This window comes from Cercospora kikuchii (genome assembly GCF_019650295.1).
Source record: "Cercospora kikuchii DNA, contig_00003, whole genome shotgun sequence".
Lineage (NCBI taxonomy): Eukaryota > Fungi > Ascomycota > Dothideomycetes > Mycosphaerellales > Mycosphaerellaceae > Cercospora > Cercospora kikuchii.
The window spans coordinates 2,691,928-2,716,153 of NW_025408584.1; the positions used below are offsets into that span (position 1 = coordinate 2,691,928).

General features: G+C 53.0%; 10 protein-coding genes across 11 annotated transcripts; 5 read left to right on the top strand and 5 right to left on the bottom strand.

Annotated features, from left to right (window-relative positions):
• Positions 1-185: 185 nt before the first annotated feature.
• CKM354_000542500 (uncharacterized protein) lies at positions 186-1,595 on the top strand (the record flags this gene model as incomplete). The annotated part of the gene is made up of 1 exon (XM_044800698.1): positions 186-1,595. One exon carries the CDS (start codon positions 186-188, stop codon positions 1,593-1,595), a length of 1,410 nt encoding a protein of 469 aa, XP_044656633.1.
• A 172-nt stretch (positions 1,596-1,767) lies between these two features.
• Positions 1,768-2,871, bottom strand: CKM354_000542600 (uncharacterized protein; the record flags this gene model as incomplete). Its single annotated transcript, XM_044800699.1, has 1 exon — positions 1,768-2,871. One exon carries the CDS (start codon positions 2,869-2,871, stop codon positions 1,768-1,770), a length of 1,104 nt encoding a protein of 367 aa, XP_044656634.1.
• Positions 2,872-3,203: 332 nt separating this feature from the next.
• On the top strand, positions 3,204-3,733 carry CKM354_000542700 (uncharacterized protein; the record flags this gene model as incomplete). The annotated part of the gene is made up of 4 exons (XM_044800700.1): positions 3,204-3,224; positions 3,289-3,341; positions 3,402-3,606; positions 3,689-3,733. 4 exons carry the CDS (start codon positions 3,204-3,206, stop codon positions 3,731-3,733), a joined length of 324 nt encoding a protein of 107 aa, XP_044656635.1.
• Positions 3,734-3,765: 32 nt separating this feature from the next.
• CKM354_000542800 (uncharacterized protein) lies at positions 3,766-5,578 on the bottom strand (the record flags this gene model as incomplete). The annotated part of the gene is made up of 2 exons (XM_044800701.1): positions 3,766-4,906; positions 4,959-5,578. 2 exons carry the CDS (start codon positions 5,576-5,578, stop codon positions 3,766-3,768), a joined length of 1,761 nt encoding a protein of 586 aa, XP_044656636.1.
• An 865-nt stretch (positions 5,579-6,443) lies between these two features.
• Positions 6,444-8,336, bottom strand: CKM354_000542900 (uncharacterized protein; the record flags this gene model as incomplete). Its single annotated transcript, XM_044800702.1, has 3 exons — positions 6,444-6,497; positions 6,556-8,037; positions 8,091-8,336. The coding sequence occupies 3 exons, from the start codon at positions 8,334-8,336 to the stop codon at positions 6,444-6,446; spliced, it is 1,782 nt and encodes a 593-aa protein (XP_044656637.1).
• Positions 8,337-8,753: 417 nt separating this feature from the next.
• CKM354_000543000 (uncharacterized protein) lies at positions 8,754-10,588 on the bottom strand (the record flags this gene model as incomplete). The annotated part of the gene is made up of 2 exons (XM_044800703.1): positions 8,754-9,183; positions 9,234-10,588. The coding sequence occupies 2 exons, from the start codon at positions 10,586-10,588 to the stop codon at positions 8,754-8,756; spliced, it is 1,785 nt and encodes a 594-aa protein (XP_044656638.1).
• A 454-nt stretch (positions 10,589-11,042) lies between these two features.
• Positions 11,043-12,194, top strand: CKM354_000543100 (uncharacterized protein; the record flags this gene model as incomplete). 2 transcript variants are annotated; one of them, XM_044800704.1, is made up of 4 exons in its annotated part: positions 11,043-11,348; positions 11,397-11,426; positions 11,481-11,823; positions 11,875-12,194. In XM_044800704.1, 4 exons carry the CDS (start codon positions 11,043-11,045, stop codon positions 12,192-12,194), a joined length of 999 nt encoding a protein of 332 aa, XP_044656639.1. The 2 variants fall into 2 exon arrangements, with proteins under 2 accessions (XP_044656639.1, XP_044656640.1); XM_044800705.1 differs by having other exon boundaries at positions 11,043-11,426.
• Positions 12,195-13,224: 1,030 nt separating this feature from the next.
• On the top strand, positions 13,225-15,138 carry CKM354_000543200 (uncharacterized protein; the record flags this gene model as incomplete). The annotated part of the gene is made up of 4 exons (XM_044800706.1): positions 13,225-13,376; positions 13,429-13,645; positions 13,698-13,728; positions 13,787-15,138. The coding sequence occupies 4 exons, from the start codon at positions 13,225-13,227 to the stop codon at positions 15,136-15,138; spliced, it is 1,752 nt and encodes a 583-aa protein (XP_044656641.1).
• Positions 15,139-15,268: 130 nt separating this feature from the next.
• CKM354_000543300 (uncharacterized protein) lies at positions 15,269-18,185 on the bottom strand (the record flags this gene model as incomplete). The annotated part of the gene is made up of 5 exons (XM_044800707.1): positions 15,269-17,035; positions 17,099-17,167; positions 17,222-17,536; positions 17,594-18,025; positions 18,087-18,185. 5 exons carry the CDS (start codon positions 18,183-18,185, stop codon positions 15,269-15,271), a joined length of 2,682 nt encoding a protein of 893 aa, XP_044656642.1.
• Positions 18,186-21,819: 3,634 nt separating this feature from the next.
• On the top strand, positions 21,820-23,613 carry CKM354_000543400 (uncharacterized protein; the record flags this gene model as incomplete). The annotated part of the gene is made up of 1 exon (XM_044800708.1): positions 21,820-23,613. One exon carries the CDS (start codon positions 21,820-21,822, stop codon positions 23,611-23,613), a length of 1,794 nt encoding a protein of 597 aa, XP_044656643.1.
• Positions 23,614-24,226: the final 613 nt, after the last annotated feature.

Sequence of the window (24,226 nt, forward strand, 5' to 3'; positions counted from 1 at the left end):
CGCGGCCGTTACTCCCAGATACAGCAAATGCCACTAAACAGCCTTGCCTACTTATTCCCGGGACGGCTGGTCTCAACAATTTCCCGCTGAGATTCACTTCTCAAGAGCAAGATGCTTTCGACTTTTTCCGGAGACAGACCGCCTTTCAAGTGCCCGGATGTTCTCTTTCGACAGCATGGGAAGCGATGGTGATGCAGCTCAGCCATTCTGAGCCGGCGATGGCTTATGCTGTAGTTGCTGTGGGTGCGATCCACAGAGCACGCCGCGTAGTGCCAGCGATCAGTTTCCGGCCAGAGATGGACACGGAGCGACATCAATTTGCGATGAATCAGTATACACGTGCTGTGTCGGCGATACAGCGATTCATCGACGACTCCCGAAACCATGAGACGACTGAGGTGGTCGAGCTGGTTCTGCTGGCTTGTCTCCTGTTCGTAACGTTTGAGACTTTGCAGTGTGAGCACGAGATAGCGAAGCGGCATCTACGACTGGGCTGTGGCATTCTGTCTGAGCATTTCGGACGATCAGGGCAACGACCGGCAAATCGTGTGGTACGACTGGAAGCAGAGCCCCGCAGACCCATGGACTTCCTGTCCCAGATATTTGTCAGACTTGACTGGGAAACGACATGGCTGGGCGATGAGCATCCGTACATGCAAGCGACATGTCGTGACAGGAAGTCCGAGAGAGAAGCAAGTATACCACAAGCATTTCGCAGCTTACACGAAGCTCGAATGCATCTAGATGCATTGTTGAATCGAACGTCGAGCGTACAGGGTGCTTTGTTGAAGCTTGCGGCGGAGAAGTTTGTAAACGAAGTGAAGCACGAGTCGCGAGACGAATTTCAGTCCTGGTGCTTGCTGCACTCGTATCAACGCATAGTTCATCTTGACGAAGATGAGGCAGTCAGCCGGCAATTGTGGGAGGTTCGAGATGCGACAGCAGCATGGTCTTCTGCTCTTGCAAGCCTGGCGTCCACCCACAGCGCGAACACTGATCAGATCAGACTCTTGCTCGAGATCCGATTCTGGGCTTTGTGGTACATGGTGTCCACTCTACAGGACGGAGACGAATGCTCAAGTGATCGATTCAGTAAATCATACCCGCATATCTTGGACCTAGCTGAGAAGTATATCAACTCTCTGCCACACATCGAAGAGGTCGTTCACGGCAAACACGTGAACGAAAAGGGAATACGCAGTTTCGCCATGGGCCAAGGTATTTTGCTGCCTCTGTACCTCGTGGCATTGAAATGCAGAGATCAATTAGTCAGGAGAAGAGCGCTGCAGCTCCTGCGTCGAGTCCGAGTTCAAGAAGGCATGCTGGACAGCGATATGCTGGCCATCTGTGCAGCATATGCTATCGTACTCGAAGAGCGATCGGCCAGAGAATGTGGCGGTCGTGAGGACAATCACGTCTTGACATATGAAGACGTACCTGAGAATGCGCGCTTCATTGACGTGACCTTGGCTCCTTTGGCTAACGATTCTCGTGGATGTCGGTTGGTCTGCTCGAAGCTCGGAGGCAGTGTCGCGTTCCCATTCGTCCTCGAAGAATATGAACTGCGCGCCGGCGAGATCGCCACGCTCTCATGAGAGAACGGGAAGATGTGCCGTCTGCCGATTGAGTAGGAAAATCGCACGCGATTCTGGAAATCTGTTTGAAGGTGGTTGTATTACGGAGAACAGCGGAAGACATGCGTCTTGCACATTCCATCCGGATCCATAATCGGAGTGGCGAGGCGAAGAGGATTACGGCCAGGGCCGCTCAAATCCTGCCCTTCTTTGCCAGTCTTCTCTTTTTCGTGTCAAAACTTGCGCCAATGCCGTCGCCGCGTGGTCCATCCTCCACAGCTCTCCGCTTTCTACTCTTATCCAGTGCACTATCCTTGCCCTTGCGCTTCGTCAGGTCTCCAATACGATCCAAGCTGGCACCTATGTTGCTCCATTCTTCTCCGCCGAAGCCCCCGTCCCTTGCTCTACCGAGGCCCTTCTTCGCGCGCTCTTTCTTACTCATAGCTGGCAGACGCGTCAAGTGTGTCTCCTCGTAATCTCTTCTCTCGGCCTCTTCTTTCATCTGTCTTGCATTCTTGCTCGTTCTGCCGCCAGCTGCCAGATTCGAGCCGATGCTAGGCTGCGCGAGTGGCGCCGCAGACAGCTCTGTTGATACATACTCGTCAAGAGTGGCAGACCGCCCGGGACCTCGTTCTTTCTTTTCCCGCCGCTCGGTTGTGGGCATGGCCGTGGCAGAGATTCGTGGTGGGCGGTAGACGCCATCTGAAGCACTCTTTTCCCGAGCTGCAGATACAGTATCCGTTGATTGCAATTCTTTGCCTCCGAATAATTTCGATGAGTCGGGACGGACATACGCATCTACGTCGCCGGCGAGCTCTCCATCGCTGTCCGAGTCCGAGTCTGAACCAGATTCCCCGCTCACACTTCCACCCTCTTTCTCCCTCGCATGCCCATTTGCCTTGACCGCCTGTTGCAGCTTTTGAGTGACGTTTCGTTCCTCCTCATCAGCCACCTTCACTACTCGATCGACTTCATACTTGAGTTTCTTCTCCAGCGGACCCACGCCTCGTTCGAGGTAGACTCTCTGCTCGATCAACTTCTTGGTGATTTCATCGCTCAAGCTCTGCGCCTTGTGCACATCACTACCTGCTTTAACGCTGCGGATCACGTTCAGATTCCTCAGCGCGAGCGCTTGCAAGTATGCAAGGAAGATCTCGTTCTTCGTGTCGAACAGTGTGATCCCGTCCTCTGGTGGTAGAATCGCATCCGCTGCGGGAAGCCCGTTCAGTGCTGCATTTGAAGCTGCTTCGAACTCGGACAGCACTTCAGGTAGCGCCGTCGGCGTCGTTGCGGCCATGGTGTTGGTGAATAGAGACGTTTTCTGCAATGGGAAAGTTTCGATCTCGAAAAGTTTCTCGGCTGACTTGCCCTGGAAGCCGCATGCCAAGCAGATGCTATCTGTCGGTAGATCTTTTAGCCTCTGGCTCCGGCTCTACCACTTGCCCCCACAGCTGCACAGCGTGACCCTCCAATGGCTGGGCGTCCGTCCGAGATATATTGCAAAGCTCAAGACTGCGGACGATAGCTTCGATGTCAACCCAACTTCTTGTTCGAAACGCCTTCCGAAGCCTTTCGACAGCGCCTGGCTCCCGATTCCTCCCTCGTCACTTCTCAAAGTCATCTGCAGTCATGGGGAAGCAAGAATGGATGGTATCGCCATACTGAGCACCTTCCTGAATCTTGTTCGACAGAGACTAACGTTGCCTTAATCCAGTGCATTCTGCCAGACAAATCAGGCGCCCTCGAAGCACGCATGAAGGTCCGACCGTGAGTCTCACTTCCGCGTTATGCCGAGCATCCTGTCGTCTCCTAACATGTACTGCGAAGTCAACATCTTGAAGCAATCAAGCCTCATGAACAAGCTGGTCTTTTCGTTCTAGGCGGGGCAAGTCTCGATGAGCCACTGAAAGAAGGTCAAGGCCCGAAGATCAATGGAAGCATCCTCATGGCTGTTGCGGACTCCAAAGAAGAAGTCATGGAGCTCATCAAGAAGGACATTTACTACACGAGCGGCGTGTGGGATCTTGAGAAGGTGAGTGCGGATTCACGAGCTCTTCTTCGAAACGCGAAGGGAGTGCGACGAGTGAGGTAAATGACAGCTAACTCGCATTTAGATACAGGTCTTTCCCTTTGTCAGCGCGTTTCGACATGCCAAGTAGCAAAACGTCCTCAGACCTGGATCTGGAGACTCTCAAGTCACTTCTTTCCCCTTCTCTTCATTGTTCTGGGACGAAGTTGCGTCTCGCTGCTTCTTGTCCTTCTTTCGGTCAGTCATATGCTCCAGGCCTGTCCTGGTTCTCGTATGCTCATGATCCATCTTCTTGTGCTTGATGAAGAAACCCGCGATCAACCCTGCGACAGTGAAAGCTAAGAATGTAATCCACATATTTCGTAACCCCCATGCAAACGCTCGTTGCACCGCTACGCGATCGGCTGGGTTGTCAATATCAGGAATCATCTCAACATTTGCCGAGGCATTGTCGCCAGCATAATCCGCCGCTGTAGACTCTGGTACATCTTGAGCCGTAAGCCAAGACGCACGATTGTTCATACTGTTGGAGAACACCACTCCACCAATGATGACGGATATTGAGGTGGAAAGGTTCCGGATAAGACCAAGTGTCGCGGTAGCTGTCGCGGTATCAGATTGCTGTACATTGTTCTGCACAGCGATCAAAGGTGGCTCAAAGAGCAGACCAGATCCCACTCCCGCAATGAGCTGGAATATTATGATCTCTGCGATCCCCGAAGACACGCCCAGGTGGACGAAAAGGCCCAGGCCTAAGGTCAACATCAGCTTTCCGACCCATATGATTTCGCGGTATCGCCCAGTCTTGTGAATCAGAATGCCGACAATTATACCGACCACGCCCTCACTCAATGTCACCGGAAGCACAAGAACGCCAGACATTGTAGGCGAAGCTTGCCGAACACTTTGGAAGTAGAGCGGTAGGTAGTATTCCACCGAGATGTAACTCATTCCGTGAGTGAAGGCGACCAGGTAGGCAGAGTTGTTTGATCGGTCGTGGAACAGAGGCAGTGGCATAAGTGGATATCTTGCCAGCTTCCATTCGATGGCAATGAAAACACCGATCATCAAGCCGCCAAAGACAAGGAGGCAGATCACCTCCGGGCTGTTCCACGCGTACGTTACGCCGCCAAAATTCAACCCGAGAAGCAAAAGAATGATGGCACCAAGCAATGCGAAGATGCCGTACCAGTCGACCGCTGCAATCCCAGTCCAGAAAGGCGTCCTAGGATTGTGGACATCGAGGAAAATGACAAGCAGCGCGAGAGCAATAGCTACTATGGGCAAATTGATCCAAAAGTTCCTGCGCATTGGTCAGTCGTGTCAGTCAGCACTATTAGCCACGCTCTTCTCACCATCGCCAGCCAATGTTTTCGGTTATCGCTCCTCCGATCATAGGTCCTGCTCCACCCGCCACAGCCCACACAGCTTCCAGCGTGCCCAATATCAGAGCCCTTCCATCCCTGAGGCCGAACAGGTCGCTCACGGTGATGTTGACTAATGAGACCATTCCCCCGGCGCCAGCACCTTGGATCGCCCTCGCTGCTATGAGCATGTTCATGGTATTGCTCAGGGCGCCGATGATACTGGCGATCGCAAAGAACAATAGTGACAAAGAAATGACGAGTTTTCTTCCGAAAATGTCGGACATCTTGGCCCAGATAGGACCAGTTGCAGCGTCTGCAATGAGGAACGCACCACCAATCCATGAGTAACCTGCAGCCGAGTTGAGTTCGGCTGCGATCGTGGGAATGGAGGTCGCAAGACTGGTGATGTCCAATGCCGCGAGAAACAGAGTCAGGTAGAGGGCGGTCATCGCCAGATAAAGTCTCCACTTCGAGCGATGCTCAGGCTCCTCGTTCGCAGCTTGTGTTATACGTTCGTCTTTGCTCGCGGGCTCGGTGTCCTGGGAATGTGGCAGAGGCGCTGGCTGGGCGCTGGCCCCATCCACGACGTTCATCCCATGCTTGTCCATGGTCAATGACTATGCTCAGTCTCTCCGACACAGTCGAGACTACATGCGTATAGTAATGAAGTTGACCTAAACGAAAGATTTCAGCCTTACCATATTTCATGCATAAGGTTGTCGTAAGCCGAGCATTGGCTTCTTGGGCTTCATGAGCATTCCGCGGAGCGACACCACACAGCTGGCAATAAGGAAAAGCATGGACAGAGGTATTCGCGCCTACCAAGAGACCTGTCGGCTGCGACATCCCGTGCTGCATGCTCTCTGGCAGATTCTGCGGAGAAGTGGCGATTATACCAGCTCATGGGAATCGAGAATGAGCATCTTGCCACATCGACGGGCACTTTGTTGCTTGTGTATGTCGATACAGGACTGTCTCGCTGGGAAGAGCGACATGATGAAATACGGGTTAGATGTGGACGTCGCGCAGCCACAACACGGGACGAGCACATGGAATGAGAAGAACATGGAGGAAAGACTACAAGTCATGAGAAAGAGGGAGGTAGTCTCATGTTCTCAGGCCACCTTGCCAAGTCTGAGAGTGGGCCAGGATTAACTAGAGGGCTCCTGCCGTGGAGATTCAATATTGCATGCAGTCACATCCCTCACTTCTCCGTGAGCGTGCAAGAAAATTCCTTCGAGTCGCTATATTCTCAAATCTAACCCGAAGCCTGCCAAAGCTCTCAGAGCAAGAGCATGGCCGCCATTGGGACCACTGAAGCACGATCGGGCAACCAAGCAACGTTAAGACGAACCACGACATCTATTGTTTGAGTCTATGAGCCCAGCACGCCATAGGCCAACTTTGGAACGCCATTCGACTTGTTTGTCATGCAACAATACCATTGTGGATTGCAATCACCTGTTGCCTGTTTTACAGTTTCTGCTCCTTCTTCTTGGGTGGTGCCATGTCGAGCCAGGAGAAGTCCTACATCTGTCAGCTTGCCCTTGACAGAAAGAGCATAGGAAATTAGCACTACACTCACCATCAGCAGATCAGCCTGCGGATCAATCAAGACGTTCACAACTACTGGGACCTTGGCCTTGAAACCGATTTCAGTAGCCTTCTTCAACTCCTCGGGCGTCCGAGCAACGATGCCGATACCACCAGCCATTTCTGCGATTTTCTGATAGTTTGTCTGGTACCCGAGTGACCAAGCTGTCAGACCAGCACCCTTCTGTTGCGTCGTCCCAGCAACAGTGTTCTTGCGGCGCCGTTCCCACTCTTCAGATGTGTTAGCATCACCTCGGTACAGTCCGCTGTTGTTCATCACGAAAATCAAAATGTCCATCTGGAACCGGGCCATTGTCTCCACCTCCATGCCAGAAAATCCGAAGGCGCTGTCTCCCTCAATTGCTACAACTTTCTTGCGCCCTGAAGCACCAGATGTGCCCTCTGGGTTTGGTAGATTGTATGCTGCCCACGCTGCGATTGCGTAGCCGAGACCGACACCCATGGTGGCATATGTTCCTGCATCTAGCTTCAAGCGAGGATGTTCCATCGTGAAAATCGATCGGGAGATATCCATAGCGTTTGCGCCTTCCGAGACATACACGATATCTCCATCTCTGGGATTCGACAAACTGTTCAGCGTGCTCTTGATGATACCAAAAGAATGCTCGAAGGAAATGGGCAGCTTCGAAGACTCGGCTTTCTTCGCGGCCTTGCCCTCGTTCCTGGTCTTCGCAGCTTTCAGACTCTTCATGAATGCAGACGATTGTCCTTGCCACTTCCAATCTCCGAGGTGCTCGACGATGCGTTCGACGACTAACCCAACATCACCAACAAGACCTAGCTCGGGAGTGCCTCCATTCTTGCCCAATTCGTCGGCCGTGATATCGACCTGAATGATCTTCACCTTCGGATTCCACTTTGGAGCCTCTCCAAACGATAAGATCCAGTTCAATTTGGCGCCAAGTAGAAGCACAACATCAGCTTCCTTGAGAGCAGTCGACCGTGCTGCAGAGTAATTGCTTGTGTGAGAGTCGGCAATCACACCTTTGCCCATAGGTGTAGGAACGAAGGGAATGCCGGTCTTGTGCACCAGGGTGTAGATATGCTTCTCAGCACGAGCATACGCTGAGCCTTTCCCGATCACGACCAAAGGTGCTTTGGCGGTTTTGAGAGCTTGCACAGCTTCTCTGATTTTGTTCTCAGGCGCGACTGATAGTGGAGCCTCCTTGAACTTGACGAGCTGGTTTCGCGGGACTTCGAATGTTCCTAGAATCAAATTCGCAGGCAAGTCGACGAATGCAGGTCCGGGTCGTCCAAAGTATGCAGCTCGGTATGCATCTCGGATGAATTTGGGAATCAATTCTGGGCTTGGAGGTCGCACTGCTGCTTTGGCATGCGGCGTCAACATGGAAATGGCGTCGACTTCTTGGAAAGCTCCCCTGCCAGCATTGTGTGTCTCGCTAGAACCAGCCAACACTAGTAATGGCCATGAGTTTGCCGCAGCATGTGGTATCTAGATTGTTGTCAATATTTTCAATGTTGACTCTGTTAATTTCCGGAACTCACTCCAGCCATCGCATGAATGATACCAGGACCTCCCACACATATGCATACTCCTGGCCTGCCAGTCAAGTATCCATATGCCGTTGCAGCATATACTGCAGCCTGCTCATTTCGAAAACTGATAAATCGCATGCCCAAGTATAGCCCTTCCTGCCCAATATCCGTCACCGGCAATCCAGGAAGGCCAAATATGACCCTGACACCCAGGTCATGAAGAGCCTGGGCGATGATTTTCGCGCCGTAAGACATGTTTGCGGTGTTGTGTGTATCACGAAACAGCAAAAGACATTGAATGTTGTTGTAGACCGACCGCGCCTCGACGTTCGCTGACGATCGTTAAAGATTTCTAGATTCAATCATAGGCGATTGGGCTCTGCGGGGACGTGCATATCAGCCCCGAGGTCAACGTGCGTCGAGGGCTTGAAGCATGGTTCGAGCTAGCGAGTAGAATGGTCGTCTGCCAAGATGTTTCGCTTCACCTGCCTTCGCCATTTCCGGAGGAACGGAGCGATTCTTCACGATCTCTTGGGTATCAGGGGATACAGTCTGGATCGTGTTGTGCTCTGGAAATTTCCGTTTGCATGAGTAGAATGGTGATGGATTTTCAAGCAACACTTGTCTCTCGTTGGCCTGCTTCGAATTACACATCTAGCAATACGTAGCTATCTATGACTTGACGAGATCATCAACCATCTTTCGCAGATGTGGTTTACTGATCTTGCCGCTGGTGGTCTTGGGCCACTCATCCGGTGCTTTCCCATCCCCAAGGAAGAAAAAGTATCTAGGCGCCTTGAATCGCGCCAGCTTCTGCCTCACAAAAGCCCTCAAATCATCATCGCCTGGTCGTTTCTCTGAGAAGCCATCTCTTAGCTCAATGAATGCGCCCAACTCTTCTCCATATTTCTCATCTGCTACGCCCACGATTGAGGCTTGAGCAATAGATTCGTGTTCGATCAACCTGTCTTCGATCTCCATGGGCGAGATGTTCTCTCCTCCGCGAATGATGAGATCTTTGATTCGGCCCGAAATGATGAAGTAGCCTTCTGGGTCGAGATAGCCTTCGTCGCCAGTGTGCATCCACTTTCTGAGAACAGTACTGTCTGGATGTCAGCGGTGCACAAGAGAAGCCTCGTATTCTGTACTCACCCGTCACCCAACCCTCCAACTCCACCAGGTTCGAGATCCTCTGGGTGATATCTTAGGGACTCATCGGTTTTCTTCTTCTTGTTTAGATACTCGGACATTTGGCCATATCCGCTGGCTACGATCTCGCCCTTCTCACCCCAAGGCAGCACGACACCAGTCTCCGGCTTGACGATCTTTGCGATAAAGTGTGGAAACAGTCTCCCTGCCGTCTGTATGCGTTTCTCATATGGGTCTGTCTCGTGCATCATACTGATGAAGCTTGATAGTTCTGTCATTCCATAGCAGGTGTAGATTCTGGGCACTGGAAACTTGGTTGCTATCCGGCGAAGAAGCTCTGGCGGCATGGCAGCTCCGGCAATAATGCCAAATTTGATAGTTGATCGATCTATCGAGTCAAACTCCTTCTGCTCCATCTCGGTGACAAACATGGTGGGTACGCCATAGATCGCTGTGCATTTGTACTTCTCGATGGATCGTAGTGTGGCGGAGGAATTGAAGATTTCGTGGGGAAGGACAAGTGCGGATCCTCCAACGGTGCTAGAGCTGATACCAACAATCATGCCGAAGGAATGGAAGAGAGGGACAGGCAAGCAAATGCGATCCTCGTCTGTCATCCGTGTCTGCTGCCATATATAGCGGCCGCAGTTCATGATGTTGTAATGGGAGAGCGCCACGCTTTTGGGAAGTCCAGTGGATCCTGATGTGAACTGAACGTTGACCATGTCGTGTGGTGAGATGTCGGCATCTGGCAATTGTTGCGCATCTGCGTCGTATTGCTCAATGTATTCCTCGTATTTGGCCGACCTTGCAAGGGAGCCAGACAACTTGTACTTCTGCGCCAGATCATCCATAATTATGAATTTCTCAATAGCAGGTATCTCTTCTGCGATTTTGGGTAAGATCTTCGTGTTGTCGTAGAAAGTGAAGCCAGGAGATGCTACCAACATCTTGGGTCGAACATCCTTGAGCAGTGCCATCATCTCAGATTCTGCATACGCATAGTTGAGAAGTACGAGTGCGGCTCCGAGTCTGGTGCAGGCGAAGAATGTCTCGAAATACTCCACTCTGCTGCCCAGAGAGATGGCCACCAGGTCGCCATTCATTATGCCATCCGCTGCCATGGCTCTTGCCAGTTTTATGCTTCGCTCGCGGAGCTGTGCCCACGATAATGTCAAGCCATCTTGCGGATGCGAAATGACTGCCGGTTTGTCGCCTCTGACTTCAGCATTATGATCAAGGAGCTGAGCGAAGGTCAGTGTTAGGGGAATTGGTGCCGATGGCCCGTACACAATTGAAGGTGGTCTTTCATCCTGTGAAATTTGTCCCGCGTTTTCTGACTGCTCGCTTGATGCCATTTCGAACACCGCAGGTTGTGTTTCAAGAGGAGCAGTATTTCTGGGCTGTTGGAAACCACCACTATCCTGGAGAGTGACACGACCTGGCGCGACGGCAATGTTCCAGGTACAAGTGATAGCTTCAGTGGTCTGCTAGTCGAGATCTGCTGGCCGACGAGGTTCAGGAAATTGCGCTACGACATGCCTACTGTAAACGATTGTGGTGCTTGCGATCTGTGCCTCGACCTTTCCGCATACCGCACAGATAGCCGACGACACGTCAATGGCTGGGGATCTGGGTTCTGGGATCACCCGCGAGTGAAGTGTTCCCGATCTCGACCCCGCACGCCCGCCACGCTCACGAAGCTTGTTCCGTCTCGCGGCCAGGGCGTCAAAGCGCTGCAGTGCTCGCGTAAAGTCAAGGCACTTGATAGAGAGACTTTCAAGCGCTTTCGTTTCTAATGTCAATGCAATCATGGGGAATCCGAAAGTCCACATAGCCGGAGTGGCTGTAGCAGGCAGTGAGGATGGAGATCTACGCGACGCAGTGATTGCAGCCGCAACGAGAGCAATGCTGGATGCCGGCGTCACGTATACCGATGTGAACCAGAGCATCGTGTCGTTTGAAGATGAGCTTCGAATATCACCAAAATCTCTCGACACGTTTGGACTGGAGGGAGCTCCAGTATCCGAGGTGAACAACGGCTCGGCTCTGTTCGCAGCGACGCAATCCGTGAGATCTGGACAATCCGACTGTACTCTGATTCTTGGTCTCGACACTGTAAGTAGTTCACAAGATACGCCCGTGAAAGGAACTAAGCCTTGTCAGAACACATCTAAGAGTGCAAGCTCAGCCCAGGTAAGCTCGTGAAGAGAGTAGCCGACCACGACAGGATGGCTTACGATCGAACAGGCACTCGTCGTGGGAGTCGTCCTTGTCTCGGAGCTCTTCCTGACATCGCATGCGTACCTCAAGGACTCCTCCATTCGAATCTGTGGCTCTGCATTGGCAAGTCCAATCCACTTGCGATCACTGGGTTCCTCGGATCCCTCCCGAACGGCGAGAATAGCTGTCGGTAGCGCACTACGACAGGCCCAATTAAGACCTACAGATATCCAGCTGCTGCACCTACCGCATGACTTGCGTGAGAGCAATCCTCGAGCACTTTCCGGCTTCGATGCTGCCACCTCAGAGCTATCCCGATCGCTGAGGTCTGAAGGTAGCGCAACGGGTCTGGCGGCGCTCGTCACCCTCGGTGAGTCTTATGTTACCCATACCGACATTCGCATCCACTGATGAATGCTAGTTTGGCAGTTCCGAGGCTGGGCGGATGATCTTCCGGTGGACGCACACAACTGCTTGCTGTACACGTCGGGACGCGAAGGAGTAACAAGCGTGCTGATAATAAGTCGATCCGATGGACGCGCTGCAGTTAAGTGGGAGGAGGTGGAACACGTGCGAGACGGGCGAGAGCGACTTGGATACAATCCGGCTGCAAAGACGAAGAAGATTTGCGTCGAGGACGTTGAGGCCGTTCGAGCGCGTGTCGAATTTGTGCCCGAGTCACAGAAGCGACTCCAGCTGCCGGCGAAGGGTGGTGATCGCGCAGCGTTGGCGCGTTTGTGATGGATACAGATAGAGAATGCGCTGGTTGCGCAGTTGCACCACCAACGACGTTCTGCCGTCGACGCCAAGACATGGCGAAACCAACCTCACCTCTCTCTGGCCTTCAAGGCTCTTACATTGTCACCATCGTCTAGTATGTTTCTGCTCTCACAGTTTGCTAATTTGACCACAAGACGCGTTCAGTATACGGCCATCATCTGCTCGGTGTCAGTCAAGAGGCATTCGATCTGCGCCTGCCGGTCCGCCGATGTGTGACGCCATCTCTGATCTGCAAAAGAAAAATCTCCAGAGCTACATGTACAGCGCAAAGGTGTACCAGGAACTCGCCCCGCGTTCCTGTATCATGCTTGGATGCCGATCGCAGGATATGCACCCCGCAGTCCTGGAATCGAACTCTGACCTAATCGAGAGCCAGACATGCAAAACAAGAAACAAGCTGGGTGTCTCGTACCACATTCTACTCGCCAGAATAGCTGTGGAGATTGCAACCAGCTCGCTCCTCCCCTGCTCCGGGCATATGGATCCTCGTCAGGGCGCATGCTGAGTACGTGGCTTTAAGAATAAGAAACCAGCTGCCTCTCGCGGTAGAATTGCCACATTCGTCGGGTGAGTGGCAGCTGTGACCCGCCAAAATGCTCGTTGCTCGTCTCCTGTAAGCGAGTCTGTAGCTGCAGTTTGGACTCTCAGGAACCGAGTCCAAGCGTGGCTGGACCGGCTGTTTAAGCCATTGGTTTCGACTATGGTATAGCGAAATGAGGTCCTAGTTGACCATTTCTGGAAGTTCGGAACGGCAACCGAAGACCCTCGCTCCGCGTTCCCGCCCCCATGGGCACGATTGCTAGGGCTCCTGCATGAGAGCTATGCACACCCCCGCTTGCAGCTTGGAGGCTCTAGACCTGGTACGTACAATGCATTTCTGCATATATGAATATAGGTGGATGGGTCGCGGGGTTGTGTTTGCAGAAGAGAAGGAGAATATTTTCCATTCTGTTTTATTGAACTTTTCTGAATCAATTTACTGGTTATCAAGATGTCAGAGACATACGACTACATCATCTGTGGAGGTGGAACGTGCGGTCCTGTTGTGGCTGGAAGACTGTCCGAGCAATCAAATCTGAAAATTCTCATTCTCGAGGCAGGATCAGACAATAAGGACCTGGACAATGTGCACATGCCTGGAGCGTGAGTGTCGCGACGTGCCATGACTATTGACCTGCGCTGACTTCATTCACAGATGGACGAAGAATCACTATGGACCAACAGACTGGAATATTGTGTCACCACCACAACCTGGACTCCAAGACAGAGAATGCCGGCTGCCTCGCGGCAGATTCCTTGGAGGTAGCAGTGGCTCCAATGGAACAATCTGCGTGCGTGGTGTGAAGCAAGATTACGACGACTGGGGCTTTCCAGAATGGAGTGGAGACGAAATGTTCAGGGCCATGAAGAAGGTCAGTCTAGCGACGAGAACCAATGCAAACAATATACTGACTATCCAGCTAGGCTGAAACATTTCATCCAAAGAAGTGGTTCCGTAAGTGAAAGATGTGCAAGCTATCAGCTATGACTCTGCTAACATTGTTTACATATAGCCCACGACGAAGATGCTCATGGTTACGACGGACCTCTACACATTGAGCCTGCGCTCCCACCAATTCCGATCGCCGATGCACTGTTTGAATCCTTCAAGGACAAGGGACTACCATATATTCCTGACATGTTCTCTTCTGGTGTTGCATCTCACGGCTGTGGACATGCAATGAGAACAACATACCAGGGCTGGCGAACGACGGCAGCAGACTACATTACCAAGGACAAGGAGCGACCGAACGTCACAATTAAATGCAATGCAACCGTCGACAAAGTCATCCTTGAGCCTGGCTCAGACGGCGAGCTGGTTGCGAAAGCAGTCGAGTACGTCGACGACAACGGCAACAAGGTGACAGTTGCAGCAGGCAAAGAAGTCATCGTCTGCGGTGGCACCTACTGCAGCCCAGCAATCCTCATGCGATCCGGCCTTGGTCCAAAGCAAACCCTTCAAGACCTCAACATCCCAGTCCTCAAAGACATCCCCGCCGTAGGCCAAAACCTCCAAGACCACCAATTGATCTTCACTTACTACGAAGTGGACGGACCTGATCTTACCGACGACGCCCGCGTAAACCACGACCCCGAAGCCTACGAAAACGGCCACAAGGAATGGTTAAAAGACAAGACCGGCTGGCTCGCAACCTTCCCCTTTGGCGCCTTCGGCTTCACCCGCCTCAGCGAACGTCTCGACAAAGAGAACCCCGAATGGGCCGCCCTCCCCCGCGAAGAAGGTCGTGACCCAATGGGCCTCACCAAAACCCAACCCAACCTCGAATTCTTCAACACGATTTGCTACGGCGGTCCACCAGAATACACCGACAAGCCCAAGGAAGGCCAATACGCCATGGCAATGTGCTGTTTCCTCTGTGGCCAACAATCTCGCGGCGAAGTCAAAATCAAGACAACCGATCCTTTCGAGCCACCATACGTCGACCCACGCTACCTCTCCGATAAGCGCGACCTGATCATGATGTCTGAGGGTGTACGATGGGCCAACGAAGTCGTCATGGAAGGTGCAGGTACCAAGAAAGTCGTCAAAGGTTCTTGGCCACCGGGCACGAACCACCACAAGAATAAGACGAACGAGGACTGGCAACCACATGTGCAAAAGTATGCTTCGACTTCATATCACCCTGTTGGAACATGCAAGATTGGCAAGAGAGAGGATCCTACCGCCGTCGTGGATCAGCATCTGATTGTCTACGGAACCAAGAACTTGCGCGTCGTGGACTGCAGTATTATGCCGTACGTGCACAGCGGTCACACACAGATGCCGGCTTTCGGTATTGCGGAGAAGGCTGCCGAGTATATCCTGCAGGCTGCTGGGTCGCAGGCGACTGGTGTGAATGCGTAGTTCATGATGATGTTACTTTTACCATCTAGCTGTACATAAGTTTCATGATGATTTCTCAAATTTCATATAACGATTCATGACGAAAGATCGCTGGCTTTCTCCACCCTGTTTCTGTTTTCCCACTTGACGCTTACTGAGGCAGTGTAGCAGTCAATGGCAACTGTCTGCTAGAGCTGCCAACCCAAACCTTCTTGGTGCTGTTTCTCACGAACCAATCCTGTTCCACGGTGCTCCAGCTGCTGATGTCCCTTCTCGTGAGGCCCACAGCAAAAATTTTGCTCTCTCCAGGCTCGATCCAGAGTTTTTCGAAACCTCTGAGCTCGCGCACTGGATCATAAGGTCCACCACGGCTGATGTACAGCTGTGGAACCTCGTAACCAGCGACTTTGCCCGTGTTCGTAATGGTGGCCGTGATGTTGTAGAGAACGTCATAGAGACGAGGGTTTCCACCTGGAGCACCTCCAGCCTTGGGAATCACCTGAGCAGAGCCGTCTTGCGAGTGCGCGGGAAGGGAGATGTTGAGGCCATAGTGTGGGTCACCAGTTGCGAGTGTGAAGTTGGTCGAATTCAACCATGGGTAGTGAAATCCACGGACACGGCTGAAGTTGGCCGGAAACACGTAGTCTTCGGCCTTGGTGGAGAAGTTGCCAATTGTTGGAGCGGGCTTAGTCTTGCCGGAGAAAGGCTGGTAAGCTGGGGCTTCCACCTTCGAAATCTCGAGGTTGCTGTAGTTGAAAGTCGTGAATGACAGGCCGAACCCAAACTCATACGAAGGAGTCGTGTTGTGGTTGTCGAAAGCCCTGTAATCGATGAACTGTCCCTCTTGAAAATTGACCTGCGGAACTGAGTCGTTTGTCTCGGAGTACAGAATATCCGCGCCATAATCTTTGCGGTCCTTGCCAATAGTGAAAGGTAGCTTCGCGCCTGGATTGACACGTCCATAAAGCACGTCAGCGATGGCATTGCCACTCTCTTGACCCGGAACGCCGGCCCATAGGATAGCAGTGATGTTCTCATGGTTCTTGTACTTCTCCAGCAAGACTGGGCCGACAGAGTGGACAACGAGGATTGTGTTGCTGCAGTTGCCTGCAACACGCTCGATAGCCTCGTCCGCGCCTTGCCAGAACGTCAGGTTGTTGCGGTCACCAAGGTTGCCATCAACTTCGAGATACCACTCGCCACTGTTTGAGTTCGCGAAGACGATGGAGACGTTGGCACGGCGCGCGAGCTTGCCAATTGGCTCAAGGTTCCAGTTGTCCAGGTTGGATTCATATGCACCGCCATTGGCCAAGACTTCGTTCTGGATTGCTGTGTCTGGAGTAACAAGGTATGGGAACTCCGCAGTTCCAGAGCCCCAAGCCATTGCGAGAGTACCATTGTCACACCCACGGTCGGAACATGAGTTGGGTCCGGAAAGGTTTGGACCAGCATCTTCACCGAAGACAGCAGTTAGTGGCTCCTTGCCGGACAGTGGAAGCGTGTTGTTGACGTTCTTGAGAAGTACAGTGCTCTCAGCGCCCCACTGGCGGATCAACTTGCCGTGATCGCCTTGGACGTTGACATGCTGGTTGATCTGCTGGATGCCACCTTCGCCCGTGTAGAAGTGAAGTGGGCCATAGGTATCTGTCGTCCAGGACTGGAAGTTCTCTGGCTCACGCTCTACCTGGCCGTCCACGTAGAAGAAGGCTGCCATAATGCGCATGGCCATGTCGTCGATTCTCCATGCTGGAACGGTGCCATTGAGGACGGCCACTGTGAGGTTAGTGCCGTAGAAAGAGTCGAGCTGGTTGTAACCTGTCGCCTCGCCCGGCATAGTCATGTCGAGACCTGCCAATGCACTGGAAACACCAGAGTGAGTGCCCAGCCAGTCGCTCATAACAAAACCCTGGAATCCGAGCTGATGGTCAAGCAATCAGTGTTTGTGCATTTCGAGATATGGGGATATTCATGGTCAAATTACCTCCGATTTTAACAGGTAGTTAAGCACATAGCTGTTCTGGCAACTTTGACTGTCATTCACTTGATTATACTGTGGGAAATCAATCAGTAAAGGTCGAATACTGGGCAGATGGAGGTCGCTTACCGCGCACATGACTGATCCAACACCAGCCTTGACACCATCAGCGAAAGGCCAGAGGTAAAGCTCGTGCAGAGTCTCATCATCCAAGTTCGCAGAGTAAGGCTCAGAGATGTTGAAGCCAAAATTCTTGGAGTCCGGGACCAAGCGGAAGTGATCTTGCTCGTTCATGATATAGTGCTTGGCAGTTGCAATGACACCAGCGCTCTGGATACCCTTGATGGACTCGGCGAATAATTGGCCAGTAAGGACCGGATCAGGACTGAAGCCTTCCCAGTTTCTGCCACCCTCTGGGGTACGACCAAGAGGTCCGGCAACGGGCTGTAGAGGAAATGTTAGTTTTATCCCAATCTCTGCCAAGCTTTTTCTTATGCTTACTCCGAGCTGAACATCAATGCCCTTTCCGTGATGCTCCTCGCCCATCGCTTTGCCACGGGCATAGGCAAGTTTGCGATCCCATGTGGCACCAACGTTGACACCTGCCGGGAAAACAGAGTTGAAGTCTGTCATGCGAATACCGGTCGGGGAATCCTGCAGACAGAGGCCACGGAAACCAAGTCTTGGAATGCCACCCGTATTGCCAACACATGCCTCGAGCTGCCAACCTGTACCAGTGGTCAAGTTGACCTTCTCAGCCAATGTAAGCTGGCTCACGAAATCGTGTGCCCTCTTGTATGCTCCAGCCCAGTCGCCGTAGCTGGCATCCATCCATGGTGAAGGATACTTTGGAGGAGAAGCTTGGAAGCTCGAACTGCCGCTCAGCACAGCGGGAGCCTGGCTTTCGTATCCCGGATAGGTGGTATCTGGGTACTGAGGAATTTCAAGTCAGTAAAACCGCGAAGCTCTAGGTAAGTTCTCTGCAGAAGCTTACTGGTGCTCCATAGTTGTCTTTGCTAGCAGCTAGCTGTGAGTAGTCGTAAGCTGCTACAGAAGTGGCAGCGGCCAGGAAGGCAGCCTTGATGGAAGGCATTTTCCTCGGACGACCGTGTGAAGGAAAGAGCGTGAGACGACAGACCTACCTCTGACAGGCGGCGCGCCTGCCCACTATGTACTCGATCACGTCCGACCACTTTTGACGACCGACCGAAGTTCTATCACCACCCGTGGCTACCATCCGAAGAGCCCCAGTCACGATTCCCGTCACTGTGTTGCATCGTGCGTAAGACCACCGGGAGGACAGTCGCGTGAGTGTGGATCTGCTGGGTGAGATGTCGTCGCGCTAGTGGGCGAAATTCCCAAGTTGTTGTCCATCTGTGACGTCGAGAGACTGATTAGTCGTTGCGCTATAGCCCGGACTATATCCGTGTTTACGGTCGTTCTTCACTACTGCGAGCTGCAGTCCATGAGTTTGGGTGGTACATTTTGGTCGTTGCTGCAGGCTACGGCAGAGCGCGTTCTTCAAGTGATCCGTCCTTGTCTTGCTATCCTGTTGATGACTTGGACCTCTGATCATTCAGAGTCGCGACTTGCGATGAACGACATCGTCCTCGATCTTGTCTTACCATTCCTCCAGTCGGCCCCATATGGCATCGTGTGGGCAGGATATTTGGCCGATTCTCCGCCGAAGCCGTTCCAGACCCCACTTGCGGAGTGTCTGGAGAAGGCACAGTCAGCGCTTCGCTCCGCATGAGATGCTGATTTACAGTCTCTCGCGACTGGAGACGATGGAAGATGGTGAAGAAGACATAGAAGACGATGCCAAGATTTGGTTGTAGATTCAAGAAGCACAAGGAGACGTCGGGTAGTATTTGGCTCGCCAAGATGCCAATCGCCGCCATTTGCCTCCACGAAGCGAGCCACATTGCCGGGATCGCAAAAGGTCAGTGCATTGCTGTCCACATGCCGATGCTGTGCCTGCAGTTTCCCGTTCGATATCATGTTGGAGCAAAGCAGTGGAGCTAAGCTTGCAGCAAAGCTCTCAATATCCACATCTTCCCCTTCGCCAATCTGAAGACATCATATGCTGAAGCAGAGCATCAAACGGATATAAAATTTGCTCGTATCTACCATTAAACAAGGCGTCTGGAAGCTACCAGTGAGACTGTGTGACGATAAGTGCGATCACACCTCAGTAACGCCAGAAGAGCACAATCGCCTCACCCTGTCGAATTCCAGTGACCCTATTGTCGACCTTAGCTGACATGAGTGGGTGCTCCTGTCTGGGGCACTCGCTTCCTCAGTAGCTAACGATTTCAGACTTGCGTCATAATTCTTTCTGAGCTATTTCAAAAGCTGGACGCCCTCGACGGCGTGGAAACGCTCGACCCTCTCGAGCTTGACGAGCCAGGACTGCCCACATGCCGACATGAGCTCGAACTCACGAGTGTCGTTGTGTGGCTCATCAAATCGCTCAGGTTGATATAATCCTTGGGCTTTTCGATCGCGAAATCGACTTGGCTCGTCACGCTGTGATGAGAGTCGAAAGAACACCTCGGGGAGTCTTCTCCATGCTTTGCCCATTCTGGCGTCTCATCAGGTATCCATTGAGGGGCGTCGTGACTAGTCGCCAGTCAGCACCATTCTCTAGGTCCAGTCGAACGACACGATGGAGCGGATGGGCGATGCTGGGTTGGTTGTGGCAAGCGATATAGTCGATGCCTTTGGGCTCGGCCGCTGCTGTGACCTCGGGCATGCCTGGGAAGTCGATGCGTAGGGAATTGCACACCTTTGGGACAGGACGCTGAAGTTTTGCACTAAACATGTTGCTGCAGCCTTGTCTTGCAGGCTTGACTGTATTGATTGTAGGGAGGACTTGCGACGCTTCGGCGACTAAATCTTCGTCAAACCGCCGTCTCACTGATCCGAAGCCACATCACACTCACGGTGGACTTTGATAACCTGCGCGGTTCTGTCTGCACGTCTCCGGAGACTTGGGGTACGTATGCGAGTGGCACCGAGGCCTTTTTCGATTTCGACTTCGCCAGCTTCAATTGGCATGATGTCCAATACTCGAGAATTTGCGCGGTGAGGAGGGAGACGCGCACATTGAGCGACATGTCGTGGCCGGACATTGCTGGAAGGGCGGAGTGGTTTGGAGGTTCTATGGAAGGTGTGCGACGCGACTGCATTGAGAGGCCGCTGTCGAGACCAAAGACCGGTCTCAGCTGTTCAAATAATGCGCAAAGAGACAGGTAATCGACGATGATGAGTATGCCATGAAGCGGTCAAAGGATGGGCAATGTCTCGAGACAGGAGTGGAAAGCTGATGAGAGTATAGCAAGGATAGACGGATGTGAGAAGCAACGAAGAGATTTTGATCGAGCAGTTCCAGAAAGAAGCTCCCCGGACCAGGTACCACTGACAGTTACATAGGCGTGCGGTTCGGTAGGGCAGTTATGCCAGCGTCAAAACGTCGCATGATCGTCGATCGGCACCTGGAGAGTTTGCGACACTTGTTTCCGACGACCAGGGAGGTGGCAGAGCAGGAGCAACCAATATGCCGATTTCGTGTTTCGACACGGCACCGAAGATGAAATGTTGGCGGCGATCGATGGGCAGCGACGTGGACCGTTTCAGCGCGCGTTCCATCGGTGGCGCCGTTTCAGTGCATGGCGAGGCTGTCGTCACTGCAAAGCGTGCGTCGCTCACGAGCCGAACAGACGGACATGCACGTAGCATGCACGGCATGGTGCGTTCGGCGTGCAGGGCTGCAAAGTGTGCTCACGGGCCGGAATGCTGGTTGGTGTTGCGAGAGCTCAGTGCTGCCCTGCTCTCCGCAACGAGTCAGCGCCGCGTGCCAATAGGCTGTCTCCCGATGGCGGTCATGTTCGAGAAGAAGGATACGAGAGGGCAGACGAGGCCTGTCCTGGCTCGCCGGAGTCAGTGTCCGCCGTGCGGAGGTTTGGACTGGGATGAATCTGCCTGGCAGCCAAGTCTGCGCAGCGCCCAAAGAGTGCTGTTGCTACATTGGGGACGGAGAATGCTGGCGACAGCTCCCAGTGCTGAACAGCTCCCGATGCTGAGAGACAGCGCACTGCTGACAGCCAACGATGGCAGACGTGTCGCTGAGGTGCAGAGGTGAAGAGCAGGCTCACGTCGGCGTGGCGGAATCTTCAGCGTCTCGATCTTGGCCGCGGATGACGAGGCGGTGCGGGCAAACCGGAAACGGTGCGACAGTCCAACTTCGCCGTCTCGTCTGTGCTGGCAGAGTAAGATCAATCTTGTCACACCATCATCACGCCCATCCTCCATCCAGACGCCGCGAGTCGCACAACGTGCACATGTCGTCGCAGGCATGAAAGAAAGCAGAATGAGATGGAAAAGACGGATGAAAAAGACGCGGCGAGATTGCCACGTGAAAGCGCATTGACGCAATAGCGTGCAGTAGTCGGCGACACACACGACCACCTACTCGTTCCTAAATCCGTCTGCTCGGTCCATTCGCCCACGCTCTCTTTGCTCTTCTCCTGCTGCTTTTTCTGCATCCGTCACTGCAGCGAAAAGCATTGGCGACCACATTCACTACTCTTCTGCCTACCACGCCTTCTCGACCTGACCGCAGCGATAGCAACGCCTGAACGTCTTACCAAACGCCCCTTGTCGACGAGCACCGCGCACGGCGAGCCTCCCACATTCCACCATCACTACGCAGCGAGGCAGCCAAGATGGCCTCGTGGCTCTCGGGCTGGAACCCCATTGTCTCATTCCCTTCATACCACGGACCCTACGAAGTCGGCACCGTCGACGTTGAGATACCAGCCGCCGACCTCCCATCGCCCTGCGAAACGCCCGAAAATGCCGCTGAAACCATTTCCTTTCGCATCTTCTACCCTTGCCACAAACCCGAACCATCGGAAGCCACGCGCCCCGTCCGATGGATCCCCAATCCGCAGCGACCGACGATGCGCGCGTTTGCCAATTTCTTGGGCGTGAAAAACCCAAAGGTCGCCAGCCTGATATCGTGGATGCCACAGCAGCTGTACTGGATCAGCCTTCCAGCGCATCGAAACGCCAAACTGCTTGACGCGCCCACGCGTAATGGACGCTGGCCAGTGGCAGTCTTCAGCCACGGACTGGCAGGCAGCAGGAATGCGTATAGCTACGTGTGTGGAGACATGGCGAGCAATGGCATGATCGTGATTGCACTGGACCACCGGGATGGTAGCAGTCCAATCCAGTATGTTCGGGAGACAAGTTCCACGAAAGCGCGGATAGTAGACCCTGTGAAAATCAGCCATGAGCCCAGCCCTGAAGTCTATAAGGCGAGAGACAAGCAGTTGCGTATTCGATTGTGGGAAATCAGTATGGCATATGAAGCACTGACAAAGATTGACGCTGGCCAAAGACTGGAGAACTTGGACATCAATGCGAGCACAAAACGGAAAGAGCGAGTAGAAGTACTGTACATGTTCAACGACATGCTGGACATTCACCGGGCTGGAAAAGTTACGTTTTCGGGACACTCATACGGCGCATGCACAACCGTGCAGCTACTGAAGAGCATCTTCTATGCCAAAGACAGACCAGCGGACGCTGGGAAACCTCTGCTTGTGCCCAATGCCGACGCAGCGATTGCACACCAGATCATGCCCGAGAGCCCGATGATACTTATGGACATGTGGGGATTGCCATTCAAGTCTCCCGATCAAGCCTATCTGTGGGACAAACCATTGCCATCCTACGCGATCGGCGGCCCGGCCGGCTCAAATGTGGTTTCCATTCTTTCCGAGGCATTTTTTAACTGGGACGACAATCTCAGCATCAATAAGCATATTGTAGGCGCTCCTTCCTTATCTCGTCGTCCGTCGACAGCACCTCGACTTTCCCGCGCACCTGGACAGCTCCTTCCCGACTGGGCGCGCCTGGCACGAGATCAATCCCCAGGACGAGATTCTGGCTACGCATCAGGGAACACTCCTCTGCGCTCCTTGCATCGACAACGGAGTAAGGCTAGTGGCCTATCTCAAGCGAGGTCGAGGACTTCGCAACCACAGAATACCTCTAGTCCAGACTCTGCATCGCCGACCCGAACAGCAGGGCCGCATCTGTTCTACATTAAACAAAGTCAACACTTTAATCAGTCAGATTTCGGCCTGCTCTTTCCGTGGATTGCGAAGCGTGTGACCAAAGCCGAGGAACCCGAACGAATCATGGAGCTCAATTTCCGCGCTTTCCAGCAGACCCTTCGCGAGAATGGCATCGAAGTGGCTGGCGAGGACGACAAAGAAATCCTCAGCAAAGATGGAGACATCCGTCGCTGGCTGCGTATCCCCGTCGAGGACGAAACACTTTCACCGGCAGGTCCAGTGGGCAGCCCGCAGGCCATTAGGGCGATGACGAGGAAGCTGAGTGTGATTTCCAACAAGAGCATGCCGTCCCCAAGAGATGGCATGACAATGGGAATGAAAATGGACGACCAACTGCCGAAGCTAGATCTCCCAGAAGCTGCAGTTTCTTAGATCAGCGCTTTGCATTTATGACGGTTTGTGCTGGCGTCGACACAAGATGATATGATGTTGTTTTTAGCGAGCGTGAAACAGGGCGTTTGGGTTTATTGTTTGTGATACCCCGGATCAGCATCACTTTGGATGATGCACATAGAAAAATAGAGCCAACTCCAGAGAAATCAAAGACTAGTCATCCGACCTAAGCCACCTTGTGCAGGCACTCGCATTCCTTCGCGCCATGCTAGCATGCACGAGCTCCATTTACCAACAGACTTCGGATGATTCTCGTAGCCACTTGACCAACTGCGAAACAAGTGGCGCTCTATGTAAGTCAGCATAAGAAAAGACCTTCCACCACACGATAGCTTACACACATCTCCGCGAACTCATTACAACGAGCCAAAAACCGCCACCTTCTCCACGATGCATCCCTTCGCCCTGCAATTCATTTTTAACCTTCCAAGCTGGATTTCACCCCATGCCCGGCGCTATCTCGCGGCCACATGCTTCGAATCCTTCAGACCTCCAAGCGAGCTGCACTTGCAAGGATATATCACTTCTTGGCGCTTCTGGCTATCCTTAAACGACACGCACCAGCGCACGACCTGCAAAAGCACTCACCCCT